At 44.0% G+C, this 25,739-nt stretch overlaps 2 protein-coding genes across 3 annotated transcripts in view; both read right to left on the reverse strand.

Moving 5' to 3' along the window:
• Nucleotides 1-9,277, reverse strand: part of LOC113009717 (neural cell adhesion molecule L1-like) — a 45,937-nt gene extending 36,660 nt beyond the window's left edge. For both annotated transcript variants that reach the window (XM_026148193.1, XM_026148192.1), the window contains exon 1: nt 8,517-9,277. The gene's annotated coding sequence lies outside the window, so the exon portion shown is untranslated. The remainder of the gene's footprint in view (nt 1-8,516) is intronic.
• A 10,205-nt stretch (nt 9,278-19,482) lies between these two features.
• Nucleotides 19,483-25,366, reverse strand: LOC113009407 (uncharacterized). Its single transcript, XM_026147680.1, has 8 exons — nt 25,312-25,366; nt 24,887-25,222; nt 24,630-24,698; nt 24,377-24,451; nt 20,927-21,025; nt 20,494-20,531; nt 20,282-20,413; nt 19,483-19,915 (listed from the first exon to the last, which is right to left on the reverse strand). The coding sequence occupies exons 1-8, from the start codon at nt 25,364-25,366 to the stop codon at nt 19,745-19,747; spliced, it is 975 nt and encodes a 324-aa protein (XP_026003465.1). The 3' UTR covers nt 19,483-19,744.
• Nucleotides 25,367-25,739: the final 373 nt, after the last annotated feature.

Here is a 25,739-nt window from a genome sequence, read left to right on the forward strand (position 1 = left end):
TCACATTGATCAGTCTTATAGCAGGCCTCGCTCAGTTCATCCTCAGAGGGAAAGGTGGAGGATCTGTTGTAGCTCCTCCCCCTTTCAGATCACTTCGTTCTGATTGGCTCTGTGCCAGAACATATTAGGGTTGTCCCCTGTTTATGACATCATACAGATCCAAGAGTAGAAAAAACTGAACCCAAGTGTTTAAATGATTTCTGAAACATGAAGTGTTTTTCTTCCTGTCAGTCATGACTCAGCTGCTGTGCATTTGTCAGCTTTATGATGCACAGATGATGTCACCATCAGCTCTGTCATTTACAGGGATGACCTCAACTCGAAGGATGTAGCAACACACACACACACACACACGTCAGTGTTAAGCTGTCTTTGTGTTCACATCTTAGCAGACTGGGATTTCCCCGTGGAAGTGGAGAGATGAATAACTCAATAATCACGAGGAGGTTTCTGACCGACTACAAAGCTCCTCCGCTGACAGGCCTCCCACCACCCACCGTCTTCTTCTGCCTTTGCTTTGTTTTTCCTCTCTGTTTGCAGCTTTTCCTCCTTCATTACTTTTGTTCTGCCATTCTGTTTGTGTGGATCCTCTTTCTGCCTCCACACCAGCGACATGCCTGTAAAACAGCTCCAGGCGATGCTTCACCATGAAAACTCTCCTGCCTTATCAGCCTCCACCATGAAAGAACCACGCTGCAGCAAAGGCAGAAGCATCCACCCCCCCCCGTTAATGGAGACACCGTAGGCTTTGAAAAAACAAGGTTGTGATTTCTGGGTGAAATGTTTTAGCCAGGCTCAGTCTGTCAGTCCAGGCTCTGATGGAGTGCCTTCATCTTGATCCCCAAGGAGAAATCCCACCAACTTTGCTGACTGTGCAGAGCTCAAAGGTCAAAGTTCATATGAACCAATTATTTTTTAGTATAATTTGTAACCTAAGGGGCTGAGGGCTCATGGGCTGAGGTGAAGCATTTAAAATGAAGGCTGATGTTTACAAAACAGAAAGGTGATTTCTGCCTCCTCCTGATTTTAATCAAATAAATAAATTAAACAATAATAACAAAGAATAAAACCTGAAAAAAACAAAACAATCAGAGAGAGAAATGTTCAGCTCATGACCCTGCCCCTCAAAAATCTACAAACGTAATATTTTCTTTAGTGTCGACACCAACCGACAGTATCAGTGTGCTGCCCAGCCCCCGTCTGTGGCACGACGTGAACGTCCGCCTTGGCTGAGCTTCCTTCAGGTAGTACCGGTAGATGTATATCAGGGTTGTTGAACTCCAGGCCAAGAGGGCCGGAGTCCTGCAGGGTTTAGATGTGTCCTCGATACTTCACAGCTGATTTAAACGGCTAAATGACCTCCTCAACATGTCTGAAGTTCTCCAGAGGCCTGGTAATGAACTGGTCATGTGATTCAGGTGTGTTGACCCAGGGTGAGATCTAAAACCTGCAGGACACTTGAGGTCTGGAGTTTGAGACCCCTGATGATAGAGAACAGTCCTCTTTGACAGCAACGTTAGAGGATTTTCATGAATAACTGCTTCATGTTTCTGGAACGAGACGTTTCAGACTTAAAGGGAAACAAACATCTCCTCAGAATTGGGCAGCCCACCCGAAAAACAGGGTTACAGGCAAGAGTATGAACATATTTTTGATTCTAGGCTTTAAGTATTTCACTAAACAAATGTTAGACACACCAGGCTGTCAGTCCTGAAGCACGGCTTGTTGTCCTGCAGAGGCAGAAAAAGCAGCGAACGTTTGTGTTTGCTGAATGAAAAGCTGGTTATCAAAAGTTCCTGATTATTTCTGACTAATCACTTAATTGACGAAGCATCTGAAGACATGCGCGTCTGTCACACAGCTCCGTTGTGTTATTTCTGTGTATTTGCCTTTCAGATGGGATGTGGGGAGTCGGTCCCGGAGCTCAGCCCGATGCTTTTCACATTCAAATGAGCTCTTATTGGTGTGACATTGTTTAGTCACCTCTGGATTACCTCCGCCCTCCTCCAACAGCCCACCCTCCCACGCACACACTCCGGCAGACACAAAGCCGGCACGTTTGTTTATGATTTGCGTTTCTCTCCACGAAGGCAAACGAAGCGACACAGGCACGAATAAATTGCTCATTAGTGACGGTATGCTCCTGGATAAACAACGGCTCCCGCGCTGGGTGGCTTCCCGGCCCCGCTGGAGTCCATTAGATTTAGCTGAGGGGTGAGTGGCACCAGCTGTGAGAGGCCACAGTGTGACAGAGCGCTCGGGGCGGTGTATACAACACCCACGGCCACACATCTATCACTGCCTCCACCCAAATCAAAGTAAGTGGTGGCGGTAATGCACCATTTTACTGTTTGCCAACAGCCAACAAACACTATAAAGAAGGAGAAGAAGAAATGAAAGTGAGGAGGCAGCAGTACTGTTCATGTGTTTGAGAGAGAACACGAAACAGGTCGTCCGAGCGAGGGATGTTACATCCTCTGATTCAACAACCTCTCTGGTTAATCTGATCTAATCATTTTCACACATCCTGGATTAAAACATGGAATCGGCGGCGTGCGGCCTCGGCCCTCGGCTCAGCTGCGACGTCAATCAATACCTCACATGATCATGTGTCACGCGTGTGACGGGCACACTTAACTGAGAGCTGTGAGATCAGCAAAGACCGCTCTCCCACTTCTTCTCTGGTTTCATTCTAGAAAGAGGCGATAAAAACATGGCCGACAGAGGAAACGCCTCAGCGACATCATCGGCTCAGACACCACCGAGCTACAGCTGTGACTGCCAGCAGCACAGATCCTGACCTGCTCCAGGACTTTAGGTAACGTCAGCGTCTGATTGCACGTTTGCCTCACGTCGACCTTTGAACCTTCACGTTTTCCTCGCTTTGCTTTGTTTTCATTGGAGGATTCATTACTTGGGTTTCAGATCGAATCGGACTTTATAAACGTCCGTGTTAGGGTTAGGAAGAGGCGGGAATTGGGTTAAAATGTTCTCCTTCCCAACAGTGTGTGATGCCAGCGGGTGCTTCACAGGTTTATGAGACCTGACAGACCTGACTCACGCTAACTCATGCTCTCCATCACAGCAGCTGTGACGCACAGTAGCTGGTTCAGGAGGAGTGAGCATATCTAACCACCAGCTCGAGTCTTTAGCTGCTAATGCTCCCACAGGCTAGTCCGTCTGCTGTACAGGTAGCGTACCTGGGTTTATCGTTGGACACGGCTGCCTGTGGCCAAAACAGCGAGAACACTGAGCTGAACAAACGAGCTGAAAGTAGCGCTCGTGGAGCTCAGGGAAGCAGTGAGTTCATGGTGTATGCATGAAAATATGAATCCCAGCAACGACTGAGATCACAGAGGTTTGTGTGTAAAGATCGAAAGCATGGCTGTAAAACTTTGTGAGGCCCAAGGCGAAACAGAAAATGAATCCACATTATGGAGATGAGCTCCACTTAAATGTTCTCACCAACACACACACATTATCCTCAGTGGTCCCACACACATCCTCTCTTGTTTCCACCACATCCTCCCACGCACTCCCACCCACTTACACCACAGCGAGCCAGCGGCTCTTCTGACTCTGGATCTTTCTTCTTCATGGCTGATGATCCACTGAGAGCTCAGACTCACAGCAGCTGCAGACACATCACACCTAATCCCTCCTGGCAGGTAAAAGGCGCTACGCCGGGCTTTGATTTTGTCTCAACATAATAACCTCGTCCTGTTGATGTGCGAGGTGTGAGGTCACAGCCAGCAGGTGCTCGGGAGCATCGACGAGACAAAGGTGAATTCGTTTGAAGCGCGGAGATGAAGTCACACAGAACACGAACGGACGAGTTTCTTTAACAAAGATGAAGGATTTCTGCAAGCTTAGTCTGGGTTTGCATTTCTTTCACAGATATTTCACACAAACAGCTACAACCTTCACTTGATTATTAGCCACTTGGTTCAAATAAAAACTTCATTATGAAACTAAAATTAAACTAAATTACATTAGCTGTTCATTTAGCAAGCGAGTGAGTTAGCAGGTTCATCAGAGTCATTATAGATGCAAGGACGGAAAAGGTGGTGCTAAGAGTATAACGCTGGTTAAATTATACACGTGCTGCTTTTACACATCAGGCAAAATAGATAAGGAGACTGCAGTGATCGTTGCACTGGATCACGTGTCTCCCCAACACGTCTGTGTCAGGGATGCAGATCATGTGTGAAAACAGCAGCGAGTCACAGACGTTACAGCCTGTTTGCACACAGACAGTAAAAGTGAGTTTAACACACTGTTTGGTTCACAATTATTTCGTTTTTGCTTCTTTTTGAGTCCGGTTGAACTTTACTGATGTGCCAGTAAGTTAATAACTTTAACTTATCAGCGTCTACCGTCACATCTCTCCGGCTCCCAGCCAAACCCCTCCCAGGTGGGAGATCGCATTTCCTCTCAGAGCCTCGGTCTTTATCTTCTCCTCTTCTTCCTCCCTCTGCAGCATCGTTTGTCTCTGCTCGCCCCACCCTGAGCACGCAGGAAGGAAGCTTTAAATTAAAAGGAGATTTGACGTAAATCTCTTTATTTAATCAGACAGAAAAATGTCAATTTGGTTTGTGCACGCGCTTGTGTGTGTGTGTGTGTGTGTGTATTGGCAGTCTTTCCCATCCCTTTCCGTCATTCTCCCATCACCATGGTAACCCCCTGACTCCAGCAGCACACAGCAATATTTCCTCTTTTCCCATCCCCCAACACTGCCCCTCCTTCTTTTCTCCCATCCCCCACTCCATCCCTCCACACCTCTCCCTCGCTTTCTCTCCGGTGCCACTCCCTACATCGCCTCAACTCACCCCTCTCTCTCTCAGTCACACACAGACACACACACAGTTTCTCTTCCCATTGTCTCAGTTCCCACTCGCGTCTCCTCTGCTCAACACGAGTGGTCTGCAGTGTTAAAGCAGCCGTCCAGCTTTTGGGAAGCTTATTCTCTCCTTTTGTGCAGGTTCTTAAAGTGCACACACACACACACACACACACACGCACAAATATAGCACAAATAAGGTGACAGATGGTGAGCCCAGGAAAAAGTTCTGCCGTCGCTGCAGGTATGAGGAGATAAAAGAAAAGCAGCAGGAGCTGAAATAATGCAGAACATACTAAAGTATCGAGAAACATATTTCCTCTTCCTGAGCGGTCATCTCTTAAACTGAAAAGCTTTATTTCGAGTACTCGGCGACTGGAGGTGCAACAGGATTAAACTCAAAAATTCAAAGAAATGTTAAATTATGCAAAGATAATCGTGGATTAAACGAGATAATTCTGCAGCTGTGGGATGACACGGACGCTGAGATTTAATCAGACATGAGGATTATTTTCATCACTTATTAACTTTGGAATTATTTTCTTGATTATTCAATTGTGAGTCGAATATCAGAAAAATCAGACAAATGCTAAAGATAACATTTGCGTGCCACAAAGATGAACTTTTACTTAAGGGCAGTGATGAACCAATCAGACATTTCTCCATCATGAAGCATGTTGGTGACTGAAACCATCTAACAGTGAATTCTGGGGAAATGAAGACGATATGACGGCTCAGTTTATCCCCACTGAACATATTTATCTTTAGAACGATCCAAACGTTTCACTTGGAACAAGTAAGAACGACATTAAGCAGAAAAAAAGCGGAGCAGAGCCTGGATGCTGTGGTTTCCTAACGCACAGGCGAGCTTCTCTTTGGGCAACAAAGTGGCCGATGACCTCACTCCTCTTTATTTCCTGTAGGTCACTGTGGTCTATAAAATCTCTCCACACCAGCATTAGTAAACCACGGATATGAATATTAGGTTTTCCTCTTTTTTGCGGTGGAGTGTGAAAGAGGTCACAGCAGGTGTGACTGATCAGTGTTTACTGGCTTTGAATGAGTCACTCTTTGTTTTAGTGAAACAGACTCATCTGTGAGCAAAATGAACACAGGACAGAGTCTGAGCTCCACTCAGTGTCATAAAGATTAAGGGAACGGACAAATGAACGCGTTTTAGACCACTCGAGTTTTTCTTCTGTTTCTGATTAGACTATTTGGGGATTTTATTATTTCTTTTAGAAAACTTTTTTAGAAAACTGAAAAAGTGCCTGAGATGATGTTTTTAAACCTTTTTCCCCGAAATCTCCCAAACATTCAGTTTATTATCAAACAAAAAAATGAAAAAACGCTGAAAACCAAAAAACGAGGCGTCCTGTTCTCGACTATATCAGCTTTGTATGAGTCACACTTTACGCTTCCTGAAACTCAAGTTTCACTTTTTAAAGAGAAGTTTTGAACACAAATGGATGTTTGTTCTTTATGACCATTTAAAGCTCTGACATTAGAAAAAACTAATGTTTAGTGATGCGAGCGAGTGCAGTCTGAGGCTCATGCACCATCACCACAGAAGATACACGACAGGAAATATATGGTAAAAATTATCCTTTGATCAAACCAGTTTTGCTGGTTGGTGAGAAGCATCAGATTTATGTCTCGTATTGCTCATCTTCTGGTCAGGAGACTGTATGTCATGTGACCTTTGGTCCACCGAGTCACTGATCATATTGTTTGTCTGATATTTGTCTGATAGAGTCTCTGTGCTGGTGGTCACGCCATGAATGGACTCTTGTCATGGATCAGCTACACTGCCCACAAAAACAGACACATTTACTCCACTGTATGTGTGTGTGTGTGTGTGTGTGTGTGTGTGTGTGTGTGTGAGTGTGTGTGAGTGTGAGTGTGAGTGAGTGTGAGTGAGTGTGAGTGTGTGTGTGTTAAAGCCAGTGAAGTCAGATTAGCTGCTTCTGAAGAGATTAAAGCCCCAAACACAGAGGGGCTGTTAAAACCTGCCTACAGGCTCTAATCCGGGCTAATGGACGCACCCCCCAATCTCCACACACACTCGAAAAAGGAAGGAGGAAAAGATGGGAGGGGGGTGTTAAGGGCATTCCTTAATTTCTAAACACAAAGACCTCATTTGTTGAGGGTAAAATGGAAAAAAGGCGATGTGGAAGAACGAAAGGTCAAAAGAGAGGAAAGATGTTTCGAGGGGGAGGGAGCAGGGGCGTGAGAGCGAGATGGATGAAGATGGATGAGAAATGCCACAAAGAGAATCACAGACGACACTCGGAGCAAAGACGGACAGAGGAACTGAGAAAGAGCTAAATTCAGACTAATCTTATTTTCTGAACCCAGACCTCCATCTGACCTGCGGACCTGCGGCTGAAACCTTTTAGTCCAAACTGCTCATTCTTTGATCCACTTGATAGACCTGCTGGGACAAGACAAATTCAGGTTGTCCTCCCAGTCTGCATGCTAACGTAGGGATGTAGACACCGAGGCTTGCCCGAGGGCCCAGAATTACTCTCAGTAACAACTTCAGTCAGAGCGCTTTTAAACAGGTTTAAACAGTCTCCGCTAAACAACCGCATCGTTCCTCTGACATGTTCTGCATGCAGAGCTGCTAAATGCTGCTCGGGACGTCAGAAAACGATTAATGGAGAATATTTATGTGACAATATTTATTTATAAAAAGTCACAAAAAGTTGTGGAGAAACTGCCACAGAGTTTACGTTGATATTATTTTCAGAAATGTTGCGTAAAGTTTAATTTTTTGATGTGTGAAGAGTCTTTACCCATATCCGTAAAACTGATGATATCATTTTTACCTCAAACACTCCAAAGATCACACGTCTGGATCAACGCTTCGGAAAATGTTTGCTCCCAGCCTGGAAACTGTGACAGATGTTTACAGATGGGCCACATTTATGCCACTTGTTATATCTTTGCCCTTTTCATAACCTCTTATTAGTATATTGATCTTGTAAATGTAGATGAATAAACACGTCATCATTTTTGTGTCATAATTCAGAATCCAGGTTGATCAGACAGAGGCTGTCTGAATAATTTCAAATGCTTTTAACTGTATCAGGTGTGTCAGGTGGGCGAGTTTGCTCCGTCTGGATGAATAAGACTCACACAGGAGGCTCAGTGTGTGCCACATTGTTGGACAGCACGGAGCGCCCAGCACTCGCACACTCTGTAACTGCTGTCAGCTTCATATCATTTCTTATCAGCTGGCTCTCTGCAACGTACGGGTTGGTGTCATTATAGAAAACTATATTAAAGAATTTAAAGTGTCATAATGTTTGGATGATACAAAAGCAAAAACACAGAAATATATCGATGAAGAAGTGATTTAATCACCACGTCACCAGCGGCGCACACAGGGTTAGCTGGTTTAATTTGGGCGTTTTTCTGTCAAAAATCAAATCAAATCAATGTTCTGCAGATATCGTTCACTTAGTTTCATAAATGTTGTCGACATTAAGACAAGAGGACAGTGAGTGTCAGTGTAATTAAAAAGAGCTGCTCCTAATTTCAAGAATATATATGTACTTAATTTTTATTTTATACATTATTTAATTTAATTTAATGTATTTCATTGAGGGTAAAAACAAAAATCTCAGAAAGTTTTAGCGCCTTTGGATAAACATCAACAGGTGGCCCTCACCTTTTATTTCGCCTGGCTTGTCACTCAGATAAGCTGCTGATCTCCGTTCGTTTTGGCACCTTCCACGCAGCAGCCGCAGCTCCTCTCCTCCCCAGCCGGAGTTTCGGCACCAAGAATTGTTAAGATTCGTTCGTTTTGGGTAAGAGAAGAAAGCAGGCTGAGTCCAGGGAGGCGTCAAAATAGTGATCTTTAATTACACACTCTGCGCAGAAGTGTGGGAAGAAAACTTGCAACAGATTCTCCAAAGAGTGGACAGTTCCCCATCCTTATATAACCCATGATGACATCACACAGTTAGACCTTACTGGAAATGATAACAGTCTCCCCATAGTCCAAAGTTCTCCTTATACAAACATCAGATGATACTTTAGAGAAAAACAAGTGTGTGACATGTCATGTTGTGCAGTTCTGTGAGCCTGTGTGTCCAACTAGAGAATGTCCTGACATGACCTCCCTGTGTAAATAAGTGTGTATGCGAACGTGCGTGTTTACATAACTCTGTATGTGCATGTTCTGATGTAGGCCTGCAAATGAATTAGAACAAGGTCCTGCTGGACCCTCCAGTTTGGACGGTGAATACAATGCTGTGGATACCATTTGAGACTTGATTACAATGATGATAATATGCATCCATTAATCTTTACTCAGATTACCATAGATATAAAACAAAGATTATACTGTCATCAGATTCAACAATGATGAATGACTGATCAATGATAGTTAAAATGTCACCATAAGAATACAAAGTAAAATATCTCTTGTCCACAGCTTTCAGAAGAAAAGACGGGGAGGTTATGGTCTAATTGTGAAATAGAGAAACTTCATCATCTGCACAACTTAATATCATTAAAAATTCAGCGATCCGTCTGCAGTGAGGCGCTGCACACAGACACGAGTCTGTTTAAGGGAATTCCTGTCAGAAACACTTTAATAAGTTCAAACTCATTCACGAGAACGAAAAGCAGACGCAGAGCTGGAACTGAGCTCAGTCTGAAATGCGTCGGTGCTGCTGCTTCCTCTCCACTAAACATGACAGAAGACTGTTGAACTGAGTCTGAGGCAGGAAACAGTCGACTTTCAAAGCACAGAAACGGATCAGCTCAGAGTGTCTTTTAAAGAAGACGTGCTGCAAAACAGTGGGAAGCTACTTTTTCATGTTACTGTGACAGCACTGAGCAGCTCCTTCAGTGGGAGACGGCGGCACCCACGGTGTGGGATGGAGAGATTTCGCAGGTCTTTCCTCCCCACTGCTGTCAGACTCCATAATAAAGACTTTAACTGATCAAGCACACACATCCATACATATGCAATAATACTAAGTGCAATAATCCTTTCTGTCATCGTTGTATTTTTACTCAGTTGTATATAGTATTTGTATTTGTATTCTATTTTTATCTTATTGTATATTTATTTTATTTTATTCTACTGTATATAGTATTTTATTTTATTCTATTCTGTACAGCTGTGTACTGTATTTATTCTTATTGTATTCTAATTTTTGCCTCATAACTCTTGCACTGTCCACTTCCTGCTGTGACAAAACAAATTTCCCACGTGTGGGACTAATAAAGGTTATCTTATCTTATCTTATCTTATCTTATCTTATCTTACTGGCAGCAAAAACAAAAGATGGATATGTTTGTTCAAAGAACAGTAAAGTTTAAAAACATCATTTGTTAATTATTGCAGTCATATCTTGAGAACAGGGCTGTGCAGAGCGCTCCTTTCATGATGCATATTTTTTTCATGTGGCTGTCTGGAGGTAGTCTACTGTAAGTACAAAAGCCTGAATAAAAAATGCAGGCAGATGGTTTCAGTCAGTTTGACTGCTGCCAAAGATCTGGGGAGGGGAGAAAGAGAAAAGGGCTAAAAATCCTCCTACGCCACTCAGCCCTAAATATCCCTCCTCCTCCTCCTCCTCCTCTCATCCCAGTCCAGGCTCCCTCTCACCTTCCACATCCTCTCATTTCTTCTGCTCTTTTTGGATTCAGGCTCTTCTGGGCTAAATCCTTCACCTCCCGTTTCACTCAAACTCTGCACCTTATCAACTTCCCCTCCTTCAGCTCTCCTTCCACCTCCTCTCTCTTATTCCTGCTCTCAGGTTCTGGCCTAATTTTAAGTGAGAAAACTCCACAATGCAGGCAAAGAATGACAAAGAGGCCTAAATGATGTTGCCATGAGGAAAAAGAGGAATTCCAGAGTAAACAGAAGCAAAGGACAAACACAGCTTTCTCTTCCTGCATTTTATCCCCCAATTCAGAGAGAAGTTGAGCTACAGGAAACACTTTTTTTTACACGTTTCTTGGTCATAAATGCTGATAAACTGAATATGTTCTTGGTTTTGGACCGCTAACTGGACAAACCAAAGACCCTGTTAACCTGGAAACAGCACCATTCAGCACCAGGCCATGGGCGGACAGCAGCCTGGAAGCTGGCATGGACACAAGATGGGAATTGCAGTTATGTTGTTTGGAGATATGAAGATCAGACTAAATCATTCCTGGCAGAGACTTTTAGCATGAAAGGAAGCGTGCTACAGAGCAGCAGTGAATAATTTAACACGATAATGTGGTATAGTGCAGCATTTCATTCAATATTCATAAAAACACACGGCCGCAGATGATTTATCAGATATTAAAAAGCTGAATCGGGTCAGACACGCCCTACAGATGGATTTACCTCCACACAAACATCACGAGTGAACATTTACTGACCCGAGCATGTTTGAGTCAAAAGGTGAAATCACAGACAGGAGGAAGTGCGCACCAACACCCACACATGTATGTACAGTGACACACAAACACTTGTCTAGTATCTCAGCACAGTCGCTCACACACTACCTGCCTTTTATGTGTTTCTTTGTGTCTCATCGTTGTTGTGCTCTTCTCCATAGCTCTCCGACAGCTTAATATAAAACACAAATCATCAGTCAAACAATCTGCAAAACCCACAAAAACATTTAAAAGAAAAGAAAAACCTGCTTTGAAGAGGCCCTGAGCATTATTAAGCCTGCAGCATGAGATCCTCCTCTTTAACAACCAGACTAAAACGCAGAAATGTAATAAAAAGCTAAAATAACTGACATTAAATAGCATAAAAGCTACACAAGCACACACAAAAGCACACATAAGCAACGCATTTCTGATTTCTACGTGATTCATGCACTCAGTGAGGTTGAGTACGGTGCAGGTCTGCTTTTTACTCAGGCTACATGTATGGTCCTGTGAAAATGTCACGTTGTGAGGCAAATTGTAACCTTACCAATCCCGGATGAGCCCCCTTTGGTCACAAAGTGTATCAAGGACAGAAAGCAAGGTAAGCAGAGACTCCTCACATGAAGTCAGCAAACTGAGTGATGCAAGGAAAGAGAGGAAGTCATTATGTCCTACAGGACTGTTGAAGGTAAAGTGCGAGACATGTTAAAGTTTGGATTATTCTTCTGTTACATTCTTTGGTAGCACTCATTGCACACACGTACTTGTGTAGCATTTCCTGTAGAATCTGCACAGAGAAGTGTTGAGAAAAACTGAAACTGAGCACATCAGGAACCAGGCTTCAGTTAGCTGTCAGGATAACGTGTTTGATGGTCCCTCCCTCTGTGCTGCGCAGCCAGGACGACGACCTCCAACGCACAACCTTTTGTTCTATATGGTTACACCATACTCGTAAATCACTTCATGTAGCTGTATTTAACTGGGAATATGTGTATGCAGTCAAAACAGCAAATCTAAGAAGGGAGGTAAAAAAAGCTGAGACACAGCAAAGACTGCACAAAGCTAGCTGGCCTTTTCAATACCATCTAAAACATACACACAAAGTTTTGTCAGGGAACACCTGTTTGAACAGTGTTTGGACCTGCATGTGTGTCACAGCCTCAGGTACAAACAGATGTCACAGAAACTGCTTTAGCAAATTTGGGGTATTTCAGAATAATTTCTATTGTAATTTACTGTCCAGCAGCTGATGATTAGATTTAACCTTTTCATTCCTTAACTGTGTGTTAAAGAAGAAAAACACAAGAAGCATGTCTCTTTCTAAGAAAAGGGAACTGGACAGTTTTTGTATCACAGCAAGTTTCAGAAAACAAACTTCAAGTTTCCAGGTTTAAATTCTCAGATGCAAACATGCAGACATGATAAAAATAAAAGGTGATTTCCAGAAGTTTAATATATTCATTTTAATACTGAAAAGGCCTTTCTTCCTCTCAGCCTGCTCTGTTAATGCTGAAATAATAATGAAGTACAGTCAGCTTACTGATGAAACGAGTGACAGAGCATTTCATATTCCATTACGAGGCAAACGTAAATGAGCATCGTCCTCGTGCTCGTTATAGTGTGAAGGTGCTTACACTCACTATTCAGACTAAATAATAATAATAAAGTACATATTGTGCTACATGAGCCAACAGCAGGTCCAGCTGAGCTGCAGGAAGATGCCTCACTGCTTAATTTAAATCAATTACAATTCAGTTTTATTTATATGGCACCAAAAGCACAACAACAGTCACCTGAAGGCGCTTTATTTTGTAAGGTAAAGATTCTACAGCAATACAATATTATACTAATACTTATATATGTTTTAAATATGTTTTATCTGAGCTAATGTTTAATAAAAGTTTAACTTAATAGTGATGAGACTGGACCTGAGCAGGCCGAGCCTTCGTTATGCATCCCTTTGTGCACACAGTTACAGTAAATCACCAACTGACCGGATTTAAAGGAGCTTAAGCGAGAGAACGACCAAAGTTATGAATATTTCTTCTCAGAGTTTTCGATGTCTGTTTGTTCACAGGCTGACACAGTGCTGTATAGAGCAGTGCTGCTACACGGCTGAACCGCAGTGAAAGTGTGAGCACCATCCAAACTGCTCTTTAGACAAAAACCAGGGTATTTCCAGATTCCCCCTCTTTCATTTTCATCTTCTGATCTCCTTCTGCTCAGAAAATTGAGTTTCCTCTCAAGCAGACAGCGGGCCCATTATCTCCTCCACCTCCTGCAGCTTCAGCTTGTCCCCTCCTCCCCGCGACTTCCATAGCCTTCCTCCATTTTCATGTCCTCTATTGCTTAATTCGCTTAACCTGCAAGTGCGTGTGTGTGTGTGTGCGTGTGTGTGTGTGTGTGTGTGTGTGTGTGTGTGTGCGTGTGTGTGTGTGTGTGCGTGTGTGTGTGTGTGTGTGTGTGTGTGTGTGTGTGTGTGCGTCTGAGAGCTGATGGTTAAGAGTCAAAGATCAATACAACAGACGAGGATCATTCCCTCTCATGTCCTTGTCTCATGTCTGGCATTGTCTGGGACATGTCATTAAAACACACACACACACACACACACACACACACACACACACACACACACACACGCACGCACGCACACACACACACACACACACACACACACACACGCTTTCTGTGTGGATACTGTTTACTGTAATTGCGACTCAACCTCTCAATACAGAACACCAACAACCTGCAGCACGTGTGCACACACACACACAGACACAGACACAGACACACACACACACACACACACACACACACACACACACACACACACACACACACACTGGGATTAAAGACGACCTGTCATCCGAAGTGTGAGGCTGAAGTGCAACAGAGAGAATAATGTCAGAATTTTAAAAGACAGCAGAAGCTGAGGAGCAGCACTGATGTAGATGTGATCAAAGGAAAAAGTGAAAAGATGAATAAAGGTTAAAGTTTTATTCTATTACAATAAATCCTGTAAAGCAATCAGACCATCAGGATTATGAATTCTGCATCTGCTGAAGCAGAAAATTTTTTTTTAACCCTCTGGGGTCCAGGGTGTAATCGCCATTTTTAACTACTTCTGATGTTTCCTCCACATTTCACCTTTAAAAACGATTTACTTTGTCTTGTTTGGTCTCATCAGCACAACCTCACGTGTCTGAATCTGCAGTCATGCTTTCATTTTGACTACTGTAGTAACACAACTGATCTAAAATCAGACAAAAAACATAAAATCAGAGTAGAAAAAGTGATTTTTTTTACTGTAACAACCACAAACATGTTTATTGAATCATATGTCATAACCTTAAATGTAAATATAAATTGTCAATTTTAAAATCATATGCACAAGCTTTGTGAACAACAAAGTTATTTGCAGCCATTTACCTTTGACCTTGATCTTTTAAACAACGTCTTCCTCATGATGCACCGATGAAGCATCAGTGCACTCTCACACCTTCAGCAATCACATTAACGAGACAGACTGAATATGCAGCAGTCGTTTCTTTTCATTACTGACGGTCAGTGAATTCATGTGTCTGTCGTGTGTTTGTTAATATCACCGCCTATGATTAGAGGTGGAGTCTACAGCATATGACCAGTCACAGACATGAACATGTCTATTTGCAGAAGAGTGGCATGTCTAAGCTAACATGCTCAAAATCAAAAAAGCATGTGACTTGTTCATTAATTATTTTGAGTCAGTGGTTTTTTGTGACTTTAGACAGTCTCTACAAACTGTGGACCCTCTTTGTACCTCTGAGCTCTGCTGATGCCATTCTTGAGATTCCAGAGAACCAATGGAAGACGTTCTTATGTGCTGATGTCGTAATCTCAAATCTATTCTGCGACAGAGCAGGATACATCTGCAGCACAAGTTACCACGGTGATGTTTCCATAAACAGGACAACCATGCACACTGAAAACAAGTGAGTGTGAAAAGAGGCAGCACAACTTCCTGCTCACTTTCTTTGGTTCCCAGTTCATCAGGATAGATCAGCTACACCTGAGGGAAGAGCACAAGCACGTGATGAACCATAAACAATAAACCCTGAACCTGGCCTATGAGAAGCACTGATTCCATAAAAACATTCTGATAAATAACAAGAGCCATCTGTTTTTGAAATGATTATTTTACTGGAGACTGTGAGCAGATTGTACCACTGCTGCTGCCTGTTTCCACGTGAGCAAAGGTCATCTACTCTTTGCTGGGCCTCGTCCTTTAGATGTCACAGTGAACAGTGCCATCTGGTGGTAAGTTAAAGCACTGCACACAGAATACATGGCTGGAACGTGGATTACCGCGGGAGCGTCATTCTACTGGATTTCATCCATAACCCAGCGGGTAGCGTAAGAACGCAGACGATCACCTTGCGTGTTCCTCACGAACACTGAGGGACTTGACAGATCGTCATTATAGTGCACCTCGGAGTGAGAGCGGGCGTCTTAAATGATAAAATCCAGAATTAGATTTCTTCCTTTCTTAGAAATACAGTAAAAACATCTTCTGTTGTAAAAATCTCATCAACTTTCTAAAGTGTCACACTGATGTAGGCACAGAGAATCATCAGCCTCCATCCAGCATCCTCCCCTGTCACATCACCCTGCTCACTATCCATCCTCCTCCTCTGTGGTCTTCCTCTTTTCCATCTTCATCATCCTTTGTTCAATATCTCCACTACCCCCGAGTAGAGATGTTCAGAACATCTCAGCATGTCTTTGTTTTTATAACTGGTTATTCTAAACTGGCTGCATGTGTGGATGTGAGATTGTGTCAGCCTGCTCACCCTGTACTGATGCTCACACGAAGCCCTTTGTAATGGAGGGAAACAGGTTTATTTCCGCTGCTGGAGCCTCTAGTGGACATTAGAGGAACTGCATCTTATTAATATTATTACAGCTTACGGAGATGATGGTGATGATGATGAGGATTATAATAATCTCTGTAATCTTATATACAGAAGAATAGACTGAACTAGGATATTTATACATATATGTCCTAACTTTATCAAAGCAGCCTTTCAAAAATGCTGATATTCAACATTTAAATTAACACTGAAACTTTTTAAAGCCTTTCTTTGTCTCACTTCCCCGTTTCTTCCTCTCATGGTCTTCGGTAAAGTCACACAGAAACTTGTGGTTTGTGATGCAACTGAAACGGCACATTGTCTGGTTCCTCTTTTATTTTTTTCTTGAAAGAGGAGAAATAAATACTTATTTTTTTTACTTTTGTCTGGCAGCACGCAGTTAATCTTTGACATCCATCAGGTCACTGGCGAACCACTGAGTAACCCTCAGTGGTTCGCCAGTGACCTGATTAGGTTTTTCTTTGGCCACATCTTAAAAAAGAAGAAACTAGAAGACGATATCTTCACATTCTCATATTAAACTTTGTGGTTTTCTGTCATGAGCCTCCTGTGTGGGAATATCAAAAACAGGAAGCTGAACGTCCAGATTCAGGTTGTGGATAATAATTTATTACGGTGCCCACAGCCTGTGGGTTTTTTCCTGTTGCTGTTGCTCTCGGGTGGAGATGTGGCTGGTGTGTCCTTGCAGGTCGACCTGTAGGTGGAGTCTTTTCTCGGGTCTTCTATGCCTGCTGTGCATTGTTGAATGATTTCTTGGTATTCATTTTTTTTTTTTTTTTTTTTTTTTTTATGACATCAGAAACAGCAGTATGCGACATTACGTGATGGCAGAGCTTCAGTTCATCCTTTGTCATTTTTTTTTTTTTTTTTTTTTTTTTTTAATAAATAGGACAGGGGGAATGAATGAGAGAGAGAGGGGAAGAGAAAGAAAGAAAACCCAAGGGGAGAAGAGACGGTGAGAAGGGGGGGGAAGAGAGACAAAAAAAAAAAAACTCCTGGGTCACCTGTATGGAGAAAAAACAAACAAACAAACAAACAAACAAACAAACAAACAGAGAAGACAGCAAACAACAAAGAGCAACATAATAATAGAGAAAACAAAGCACCATCACAATAAACTAGCTAGTCATAGATATCAGTATTTACTAAGTAATAAACGATATTGTGCAGCACGCAAGATAGACAGCGCACAGTGTGCTTTGAGGCAGCAGCCAAGAAAGCTTTAGTCCGCGTCTGTGAATACCCATGTGTGCATACCTGTGTGGATCAGCATGCTTGCATTCCAAAGGTTTCTCCATGTAATGATCTGCTAGGGAGTGTGGGGGGGCCTCAGCCCCGTCCTCCAGGGTGTGAAGCGGGTATGGAGGAGATCAAAACTCCAGACATCCAGAGGCCCCCAGAACACAAAAGACCATGGAAGACCAACAGAGGGGCAGCCGCGCCACTGTCCCAGTAAGAGCTGAGGAGAGTCCCAGATGAGGGCTCACTCAGCAGCCGCGGAGCAGAAGCCAGGGGGGGTTGCAGTGACGCGCCCGTGAGCTCCGCCGGCCCCCAGCTGCGCCTGAGTGACCGAGCCCTAGGCCGAGAGGCCGGGGGCACCCCACCTCCAAAGGGGCCCGAGCGAGCCCCAGGCCCCAGGCCCCAACAAGCGGCCGCCAAGGAGTGAGCCGGTGTGTACCCGGACGCCCACCCCCAGACACAAAGAACCACCAACACACCGACACCTGAGGGAGTCCGCCACCGGCAGGGGAAGTGGTGGTGGGTGGAGATAGGCCTCCAAACCTTGGAGGGCCTGGGGTGTCCCCAGAGAGGTGGCGTCTGATTTCTTGGTATTCAAGGACCGGCTGGTTCTGCTGCTGTCTCTGTGATGGTGGTAAACACGCCTCCTTTCTAACTGCGTATTTTGTTCGTGTCTCTCTGATCTTGTTTGCTCAGTTCGTTGGCTGAAGCCTGTCAGATATTCCCAACTTCTCTAACCTGCATCTCTACAAGGAGTTTAACTTACTGACTGTGGCTGTTTGACTCAGGTAGGTTGCAGAACTTACCTGCGACTCACCTGAAGTGCTCACTTTCCCTCTGGAATTCTGTCCGCTGTCTGCTGCTCTTCTTCTATCCTAGTCAGGAACACAACCACTAAGACCTGAATCATTTTGCAGAACCAACAAGGTCACGTCAGTCTCATCTTGGATGTGTTTAAAGTCTCCTCTTCCCCCTTCAATACCACAAATATTTTTAATTGAAGCAGCTGGTTATATTTGGATTAGGATGAGGTTATTTTTTTGTAAACTACAGACTTCCATGAAATTTATGATGTGTTCAAATAAAAAATAAAAAAAACACAAGTGTGGATGCAAACTGTTTTCAGCTGAGAGAAGCAGAACATCAAATAAGCTCAGGCCAGAAGAGACTCAAACTACCAACCCAGTTCACATCTCACATCACAGGTTTCCAGTGATGACATCAGCAGGCAGAGAGGTGATGGTCAGATCCAAGGAACTTCAGCGCTGCGGGTCGAGCAGCGAAACATGGGTACATATCTGGGAACTGTTATAAAATATAATCCAAGTGCCTGTTTGCTAAGTATATTATATATTAGGTGTACTTCCATGGTACATTAGTTCCTGTATGGCACTGTCATTAAATCTGTTCTTCTTAATTATTAATAACTTTGTAAAAAACACTTAAAATATTCTGTTTGCAAACTGAATTACACTTAACTGTTCAAATCTGTTTAAACTGTTTTAATCAACCGCTTCGCACTACAACCTGGTTTGCTTCTTATCTGTAGTTATTTTTATTTAATTGAATAACTGTACAGTACTCTGTTTATAGTAACCACTGTCCTTAATGTAAATATGTAAGAAAAATTGTGCATGTTTCTGTCCTGTGTCCTGTTTGTTGTATATGTGTCTTTCTGGCTGCTGTTACAACCAAATTTCCCCTTGTGGGACAATTAAAGGATTATTCTATTCTATTCTATTCTATTCTATTCAAAGTGCTGTAAAAACATAAACCTGCATACGATTTTGACTTCCTCGTATTGCAACGGGAACTTCTGCACCTGTGCAGTTTCTTCTTCATGTTTTGTTTTTGAAAATATTCTTAAGGGACTCAGATTAGAGCAGAAACAACTCAAACAAGCATCATCAGGCAGACAGTGGATAAATAAAAATGGAGTGTGACCAAATGCAAATAAAAATGCTGCAAAGGTTACTCATGATACAAATGAAAAGGTTAAAACAACCTCACAAAGACTGTTTAGCCTCCAAACTACAAAAGATATCATTGTTTAGAAATTGTTTAATCATTTAAACCCCAAAAACACGTCTTAAACAACAATAGAGACACGAGGTCGAAGAAGATACAGTTCATGCATGTTATCATAACCCTAACCCTTAAACACAAATTAACTCAGAGCGGCAGACTGATGCAGCAAAACGATGAAGTATGATGTACAGCGTGTACTCTATAGCACCCAGCAGTCTCAGGTTATGATGCACATGATGGTCAGTTGTCTTGTGGCAACTGACAAACTGAAACAAAGGAGCGTGCTGTGTGTGCAACAGCATGACAAACATTACCTGTCCTGTCTCAGGAGCTAAAGCTAGGCTATAGTAGAGTACAACGGATCACCTCCGGAGTGGCTCGCGTTAACCCGAGGCTCGGAGTAGATAACGTCACTGGTGTTACTGCGGGACGTGCTGTTGGCAGAGTCACTGCTCTTCTTGGAAAAAGTCACCACGGAGTAGGTGAGTTTGCTCGAGTCGTCTCCAGTCTGAAAAAAATAAAACATAAAATTGTTTATTACAGGTAATGTTTTAAATTGATCTGAGACCATTTTCACAAAGTAGTCCAAGACTTTGTGTTCACTGGAAGCAGGCGCCACAAATATCAGAATATCAGCTCCTCTGTGTGCTGTGTTGTTAGAGGTCACAGGATCGGACCTTTGATCCAAGACCTGGTTACAGCATCCAGCATCCCCCCATCAGGTTATTGATCTGAAATAACGATCTGGATTCTTTAAACTTACTTTGTGCTTTTCAACGTGACACTGATGATATCGTCTTCATATTTATCACAAATGTGAATCTTTTCTCAGATACAACTGTTTGTTCCGTGAATACAGAAAGTGTTTTCTTACTTTGTGCTGAGAAGTGGCTGCTGTGACCAAGCTGTGGTCATCATTGGTTGGTTTGGTGTATTTGGCATGAGAGTCAGGAGGAGATCTGCTGTGTCTGCCCTCTGCTCGGATATTCTCATACACTGTGTTGGTCTACAGGAGAAGAAGAGGAAATCTAATATCAGCTGGTTTCACAAACATCGGTGCTGAGTCTACAAGTCCTTCAGCCTCACCTCTGTGACAGCAGCGTGTTCAGTTCCCACAGGAGGATCTGAAAAACACATCAGTACAGTGTTTATACTGCAGTTAGGTACTCAGTCCGTCACACAGAGAGACAGAAAACCACTCATGCCCACATTCATGCTCACACGAATGATCAGAGACTGTAATTCAACCGAATATTCAAACTCCATCCATCAGTTTGTCCAATTCAGGTTTGCAGAGGGCCCAGAGTGTATCCCTGCTACCACAGGGTGGAGGCGTGGTGCACCTTGCACAGGTCGTCAGCCTGTTGGAGGGATAACTTGCAAACTCTGCACAGGAAGGCCAGATGGAGGATTCGAACACAGCTTACAACATGCAAAGAGATGTCTGACAAAATGTTCACTTTTCTGTGAAAACAGGAAGTTTGATGAGTGTGCCTGTCAGTGCTTCCGGCTGTCTCACCCTTTGGTTTAGAGGATCTGTTCTTGCAGAATATCAGCACCGACACTGATAACAGGATGATGATGAGAGCCAGAGTCAGACCCACAAACGGCACCACATCTGCAGCAGTTTGATGAGAACAACACGTTATTTTAGACAAACACCTCCTGATGAGTGTGAGCACCAGCCCTTCACGTGGGCTGTAAAGGTAGCTGAGTGCACATGTACAGTATAGTTATATGCAAGTTTCTTCCATGGAGAATTTGGTCAGACTCTCATGCTGTATGAGCATAAAACCATGTCTACATGACATACTCACTTCTGATTGGTTCCTAGTGGCAGATAACAGCAAAATTATACAAATGATCACTTAAAGTATGGACTTCTATAAAATCTTCCGTCTCTCAAACCCAGTGGATGGACGTGTCACGGGGTGAAACGGGACAAGTTATTTAGAGTTTTATTGTGCATGTTTTGCAATGTTTTATCTGTTTTAATATTTTAATATTGTATATTGGGTTTGTTTGTATGAGCTTTATTGCATGTTTTTATCTTATTTAAATTGAACACCTGTCCTGTAAAGACTCCGCCCCTACCTGATAGTAAACTGATCACACCTGCGAGAGATCCCAGAGAGGCCAATAAGAGGGCCTGGCAGACCATAGAGCAGAGGGGGAGAAAAAGCTTGAGAAGGCTTGAGAGGAGGAGAGACATGGCATGGTAACCGGTGTGGGCGACGGCCGCGCAGAGCAGCACAGAGGCCCGGCTATAGGCAGCTGGCCAAGGCGTGCGGCAAAGGAGAACGAGACCAGAGATCGCGGACGACCGCGCACTGGAGGGAGTGATCGGAGCTGAGCGGAGAGGTCTGTGCTGGTGTTGACGGGAGGTAGCTCCTCGCCGAGAGAGGCCCACGGCAGGGGATAGAGAGGCAGCGGGATGGCGCCTTATGTCCCCGGGACGGCGAGTCTATGGCTACGCGTGTGAAGCACAACACAGTGGTGGGCGGAGTTAGGAGCTCTGCCCATCTGGGGTAGGTCCCGATTCATCCCGTCTAAGACGAACCTCCAGTGGAATTTAAGAATGGTGACTGCCGCTGGCCCCCTCTCCTTTTTCTAGTTGGCATCAGAATGAAGAGGCCGACAGGACGGCGACAATCCTGTTGGTTTCTGCACCGTTTGGACTTTTATATCGTGGCGGATGCCACTGGACTGTTGATGTTGTGTTTTATTGCTTTTTATTGTGTTACCCCTTGGCCAAGGTTGGTTTAATTCATTTTGCATTTTTAACTATTTAAATATAATAAATAATATTTTAATTATACAGTTTTTTAATCGTGTGCTTTCCCTTGGCGGCTCCACTGCTCTGTCCGTTTGGAGGAAGGTTTCCTTCCTTTAAAAAACGACACTGTGGAAATAAACTCACCTTCGCTCCGTTACATAATTGGCGTTGTCGACAGGATCCGGTCAAGAGCAGTTGGGGTAGCTGAGGGAATAGCAACTTTGATGATGTATGTGTATTCTGGTGCCCCAATAATGTGTGTTTTAGGTCGTATGTCCCCTGAGCAAATGAGTATGGACAGTGTGCACAAGTATGAGTGTTGGCCACACCAAGAGTGAATGAAGAACGTCCAACCGAGGTTGTCATGGGAGGCCAGCTGCAGGCTTGCGGGAGGTGGGGCAGCAGTGCTTGGGATTAAGCACGAGATCCAGGTTAGGCCTGGAAGTATCCCCACGGTAGCAGCCGGGTGCAGTGTTGGACCTTATGGCTTCCGGGTAGCTATGCTACGAGGACGTGAGAGTGATTGCTCGTTGGTGGCCTTGGACTGAATAGTGCACTTGCTTTTATTTTTGCTTGGGGGTAGAAGACGGAACCGGACTCCAAGAAAGCTTCATGATTGGTAGCTGGGCCTTAGCAGGGACTGCTAACCTTTCAGCTTGGGGGGATGTCACGGGGTGAAACGGGACAAGTTATTTAGAGTTTTATTGTGCATGTTTTGCAATGTTTTATCTGTTTTAATATTTTAATATTGTATATTGGGTTTGTTTGTATGAGCTTTATTGCATGTTTTTATCTTATTTAAATTGAACACCTGTCCTGTAAAGACTCCGCCCCTACCTGATAGTAAACTGATCACACCTGCGAGAGATCCCAGAGAGGCCAATAAGAGGGCCTGGCAGACCATAGAGCAGAAGGGGAGAAAAAGCTTGAGAAGGCTTGAGAGGAGGAGAGACATGGCATGGTAACCGGTGTGGGCGACGGCCGCGCAGAGCGGCACAGAGGCCCGGCTATAGGCAGCTGGCCAAGGCGTGCGGCAAAGGAGAACGAGACCAGAGATCGCGGACGACCGCGCACTGGAGGGAGTGATCGGAGCTGAGCGGAGAGGTCTGTGCTGGTGTTGACGGGAGGTAGCTCCTCGCCGAGAGAGGCCCACGGCAGGGGATAGAGAGGCAGCGGGATGGCGCCTTATGTCCCCGGGACGGCGAGTCTATGGCTACGCGTGTGAAGCACAACACAGTGGTGGGCGGAGTTAGGAGCTCTGCCCATCTGGGGTAGGTCCCGATTCATCCCGTCTAAGACGAACCTCCAGTGGAATTTAAGAATGGTGACTGCCGCTGGCCCCCTCTCCTTTTTCTAGTTGGCATCAGAATGAAGAGGCCGACAGGACGGCGACAATCCTGTTGGTTTCTGCACCGTTTGGACTTTTATATCGTGGCGGATGCCACTGGACTGTTGATGTTGTGTTTTATTGCTTTTTATTGTGTTACCCCTTGGCCAAGGTTGGTTTAATTCATTTTGCATTTTTAACTATTTAAATATAATAAATAATATTTTAATTATACAGTTTTTTAATCGTGTGCTTTCCCTTGGCGGCTCCACTGCTCTGTCCGTTTGGAGGAAGGTTTCCTTCCTTTAAAAAACGACACTGTGGAAATAAACTCACCTTCGCTCCGTTACATAATTGGCGTTATCGACAGGATCCGGTCAAGAGCAGTTGGGGTAGCTGAGGGAATAGCAACTTTGATGATGTATGTGTATTCTGGTGCCCCAATAATGTGTGTTTTAGGTCGTATGTCCCCTGAGCAAATGAGTATGGACAGTGTGCACAAGTATGAGTGTTGGCCACACCAAGAGTGAATGAAGAACGTCCAACCGAGGTTGTCATGGGAGGCCAGCTGCAGGCTTGCGGGAGGTGGGGCAGCAGTGCTTGGGATTAAGCACGAGATCCAGGTTAGGCCTGGAAGTATCCCCACGGTAGCAGCCGGGTGCAGTGTTGGACCTTATGGCTTCCGGGTAGCTATGCTACGAGGACGTGAGAGTGATTGCTCGTTGGTGGCCTTGGACTGAATAGTGCACTTGCTTTTATTTTTGCTTGGGGGTAGAAGACGGAACCGGACTCCAAGAAAGCTTCATGATTGGTAGCTGGGCCTTAGCAGGGACTGCTAACCTTTCAGCTTGGGGGGACAGACGCACCTGTAGATGCTGTCCTCTCAGACTGCTCAGTGGTTCCAGTGAAAGTTGATGGAGGCGCAGAGGCTGATGGGAGGACTGGTTAAAAAAAATCACATAATGTCTTTAAGGTGGAGATATTGTGGCATGATTTACTTTCTGTACACACTGCAGTGGTATTTTTCAACTAAAGCATATAAATTTGTACTTAAAGACAGGAAACATCAGAAAGCTTTAAGTGAGACTTCCGTCTCTCAAACCCAGCGGATGGACGCACCTGTAGATGCTGTCCTCTCAGACTGCTCAGTGGTTCCAGTGAAAGTTGTGGAGGCTGATGGGAGGACTGCTAAAGAAGTTCAGCCATATGTTTTTTTTCAGGTGTTTGAGGTGAACAACAGAAAACAACACATAACAACAATTTGACACAAACATCATGAAAAGACAAAAGGAAACCAAACGTTAGCAGCTGTCAGAGACAAATACAAATTTCCTTTAATTCTCCAGATTCATGAATGAATTTGTATAGAAACTCACCTTCTGTGACAGTAATCTCAAACTCTCTGTATGGATCAGTACTAAAGGATGTGTCCAGGTAACATCTGTACCGTCCTGAGTCAGACTCCCTCAGCTGTTTAATGGTCACATACAGAATACCACTTGAACCAGATTCTTCTTCATATTCAGCACTGTATCTGTCTCTCTGAGCTGTGGCCCCCTGAGTCTCGATTAAAATCCCATCTCTTTCACATTCTCCCCTGCAGAAGTACTTCCTCCTTGCAGAGTGTTTAAAGGAACATGCGACTGTGAGAGAGCTTCCAGTTTCTTTATCGAAGTGTTTCAGCTGAGCAGGATCGTTTCCATCCAGCAGTGCTGTTAAAGAGACAAACTATCTATAGTTACTATCTGTGCTGAAGATGATGCAGTCTGATCAGAGTAACTCCAGTTTGACCCACAGTTACACTGGGAGCTGCCCAGTTCAACCAGTCTGTGACTGGAACAGTCAACGACCTCCATCCTAAACCGTCAGTATGTGAGTGTGAGTACTGCTGGAGGTCTGATTAACCAGAGCTGAGGAAATGAGAGCTGCGAGTGTTTCTGAGCGTGCCGTGTGGTGAGCTAGAATATTAGCCACAGCAGACTGTGCCTCAGCATCACAGATGGTTCATGACACAGTGATTTATTTGTGCTGCTGTGAAAACTCATTGACATCCTGCTCTTATATGATTTAGTGTTTGAGCTTGGTAAGAAGATTCTGCTGTTTCTATAACAGGAGGAGCACTTTTGTAAATGGACGGGCTCTTATGTGGCACTTTTTTACTTTATACAACTTTTCACATTCACACCAGCTCTTTTTTCTATGATGGTTTCTATCCAACATTCACACACG

This window comes from Astatotilapia calliptera, chromosome 17, assembly GCF_900246225.1.
Source record: "Astatotilapia calliptera chromosome 17, fAstCal1.2, whole genome shotgun sequence".
Lineage (NCBI taxonomy): Eukaryota > Metazoa > Chordata > Actinopteri > Cichliformes > Cichlidae > Astatotilapia > Astatotilapia calliptera.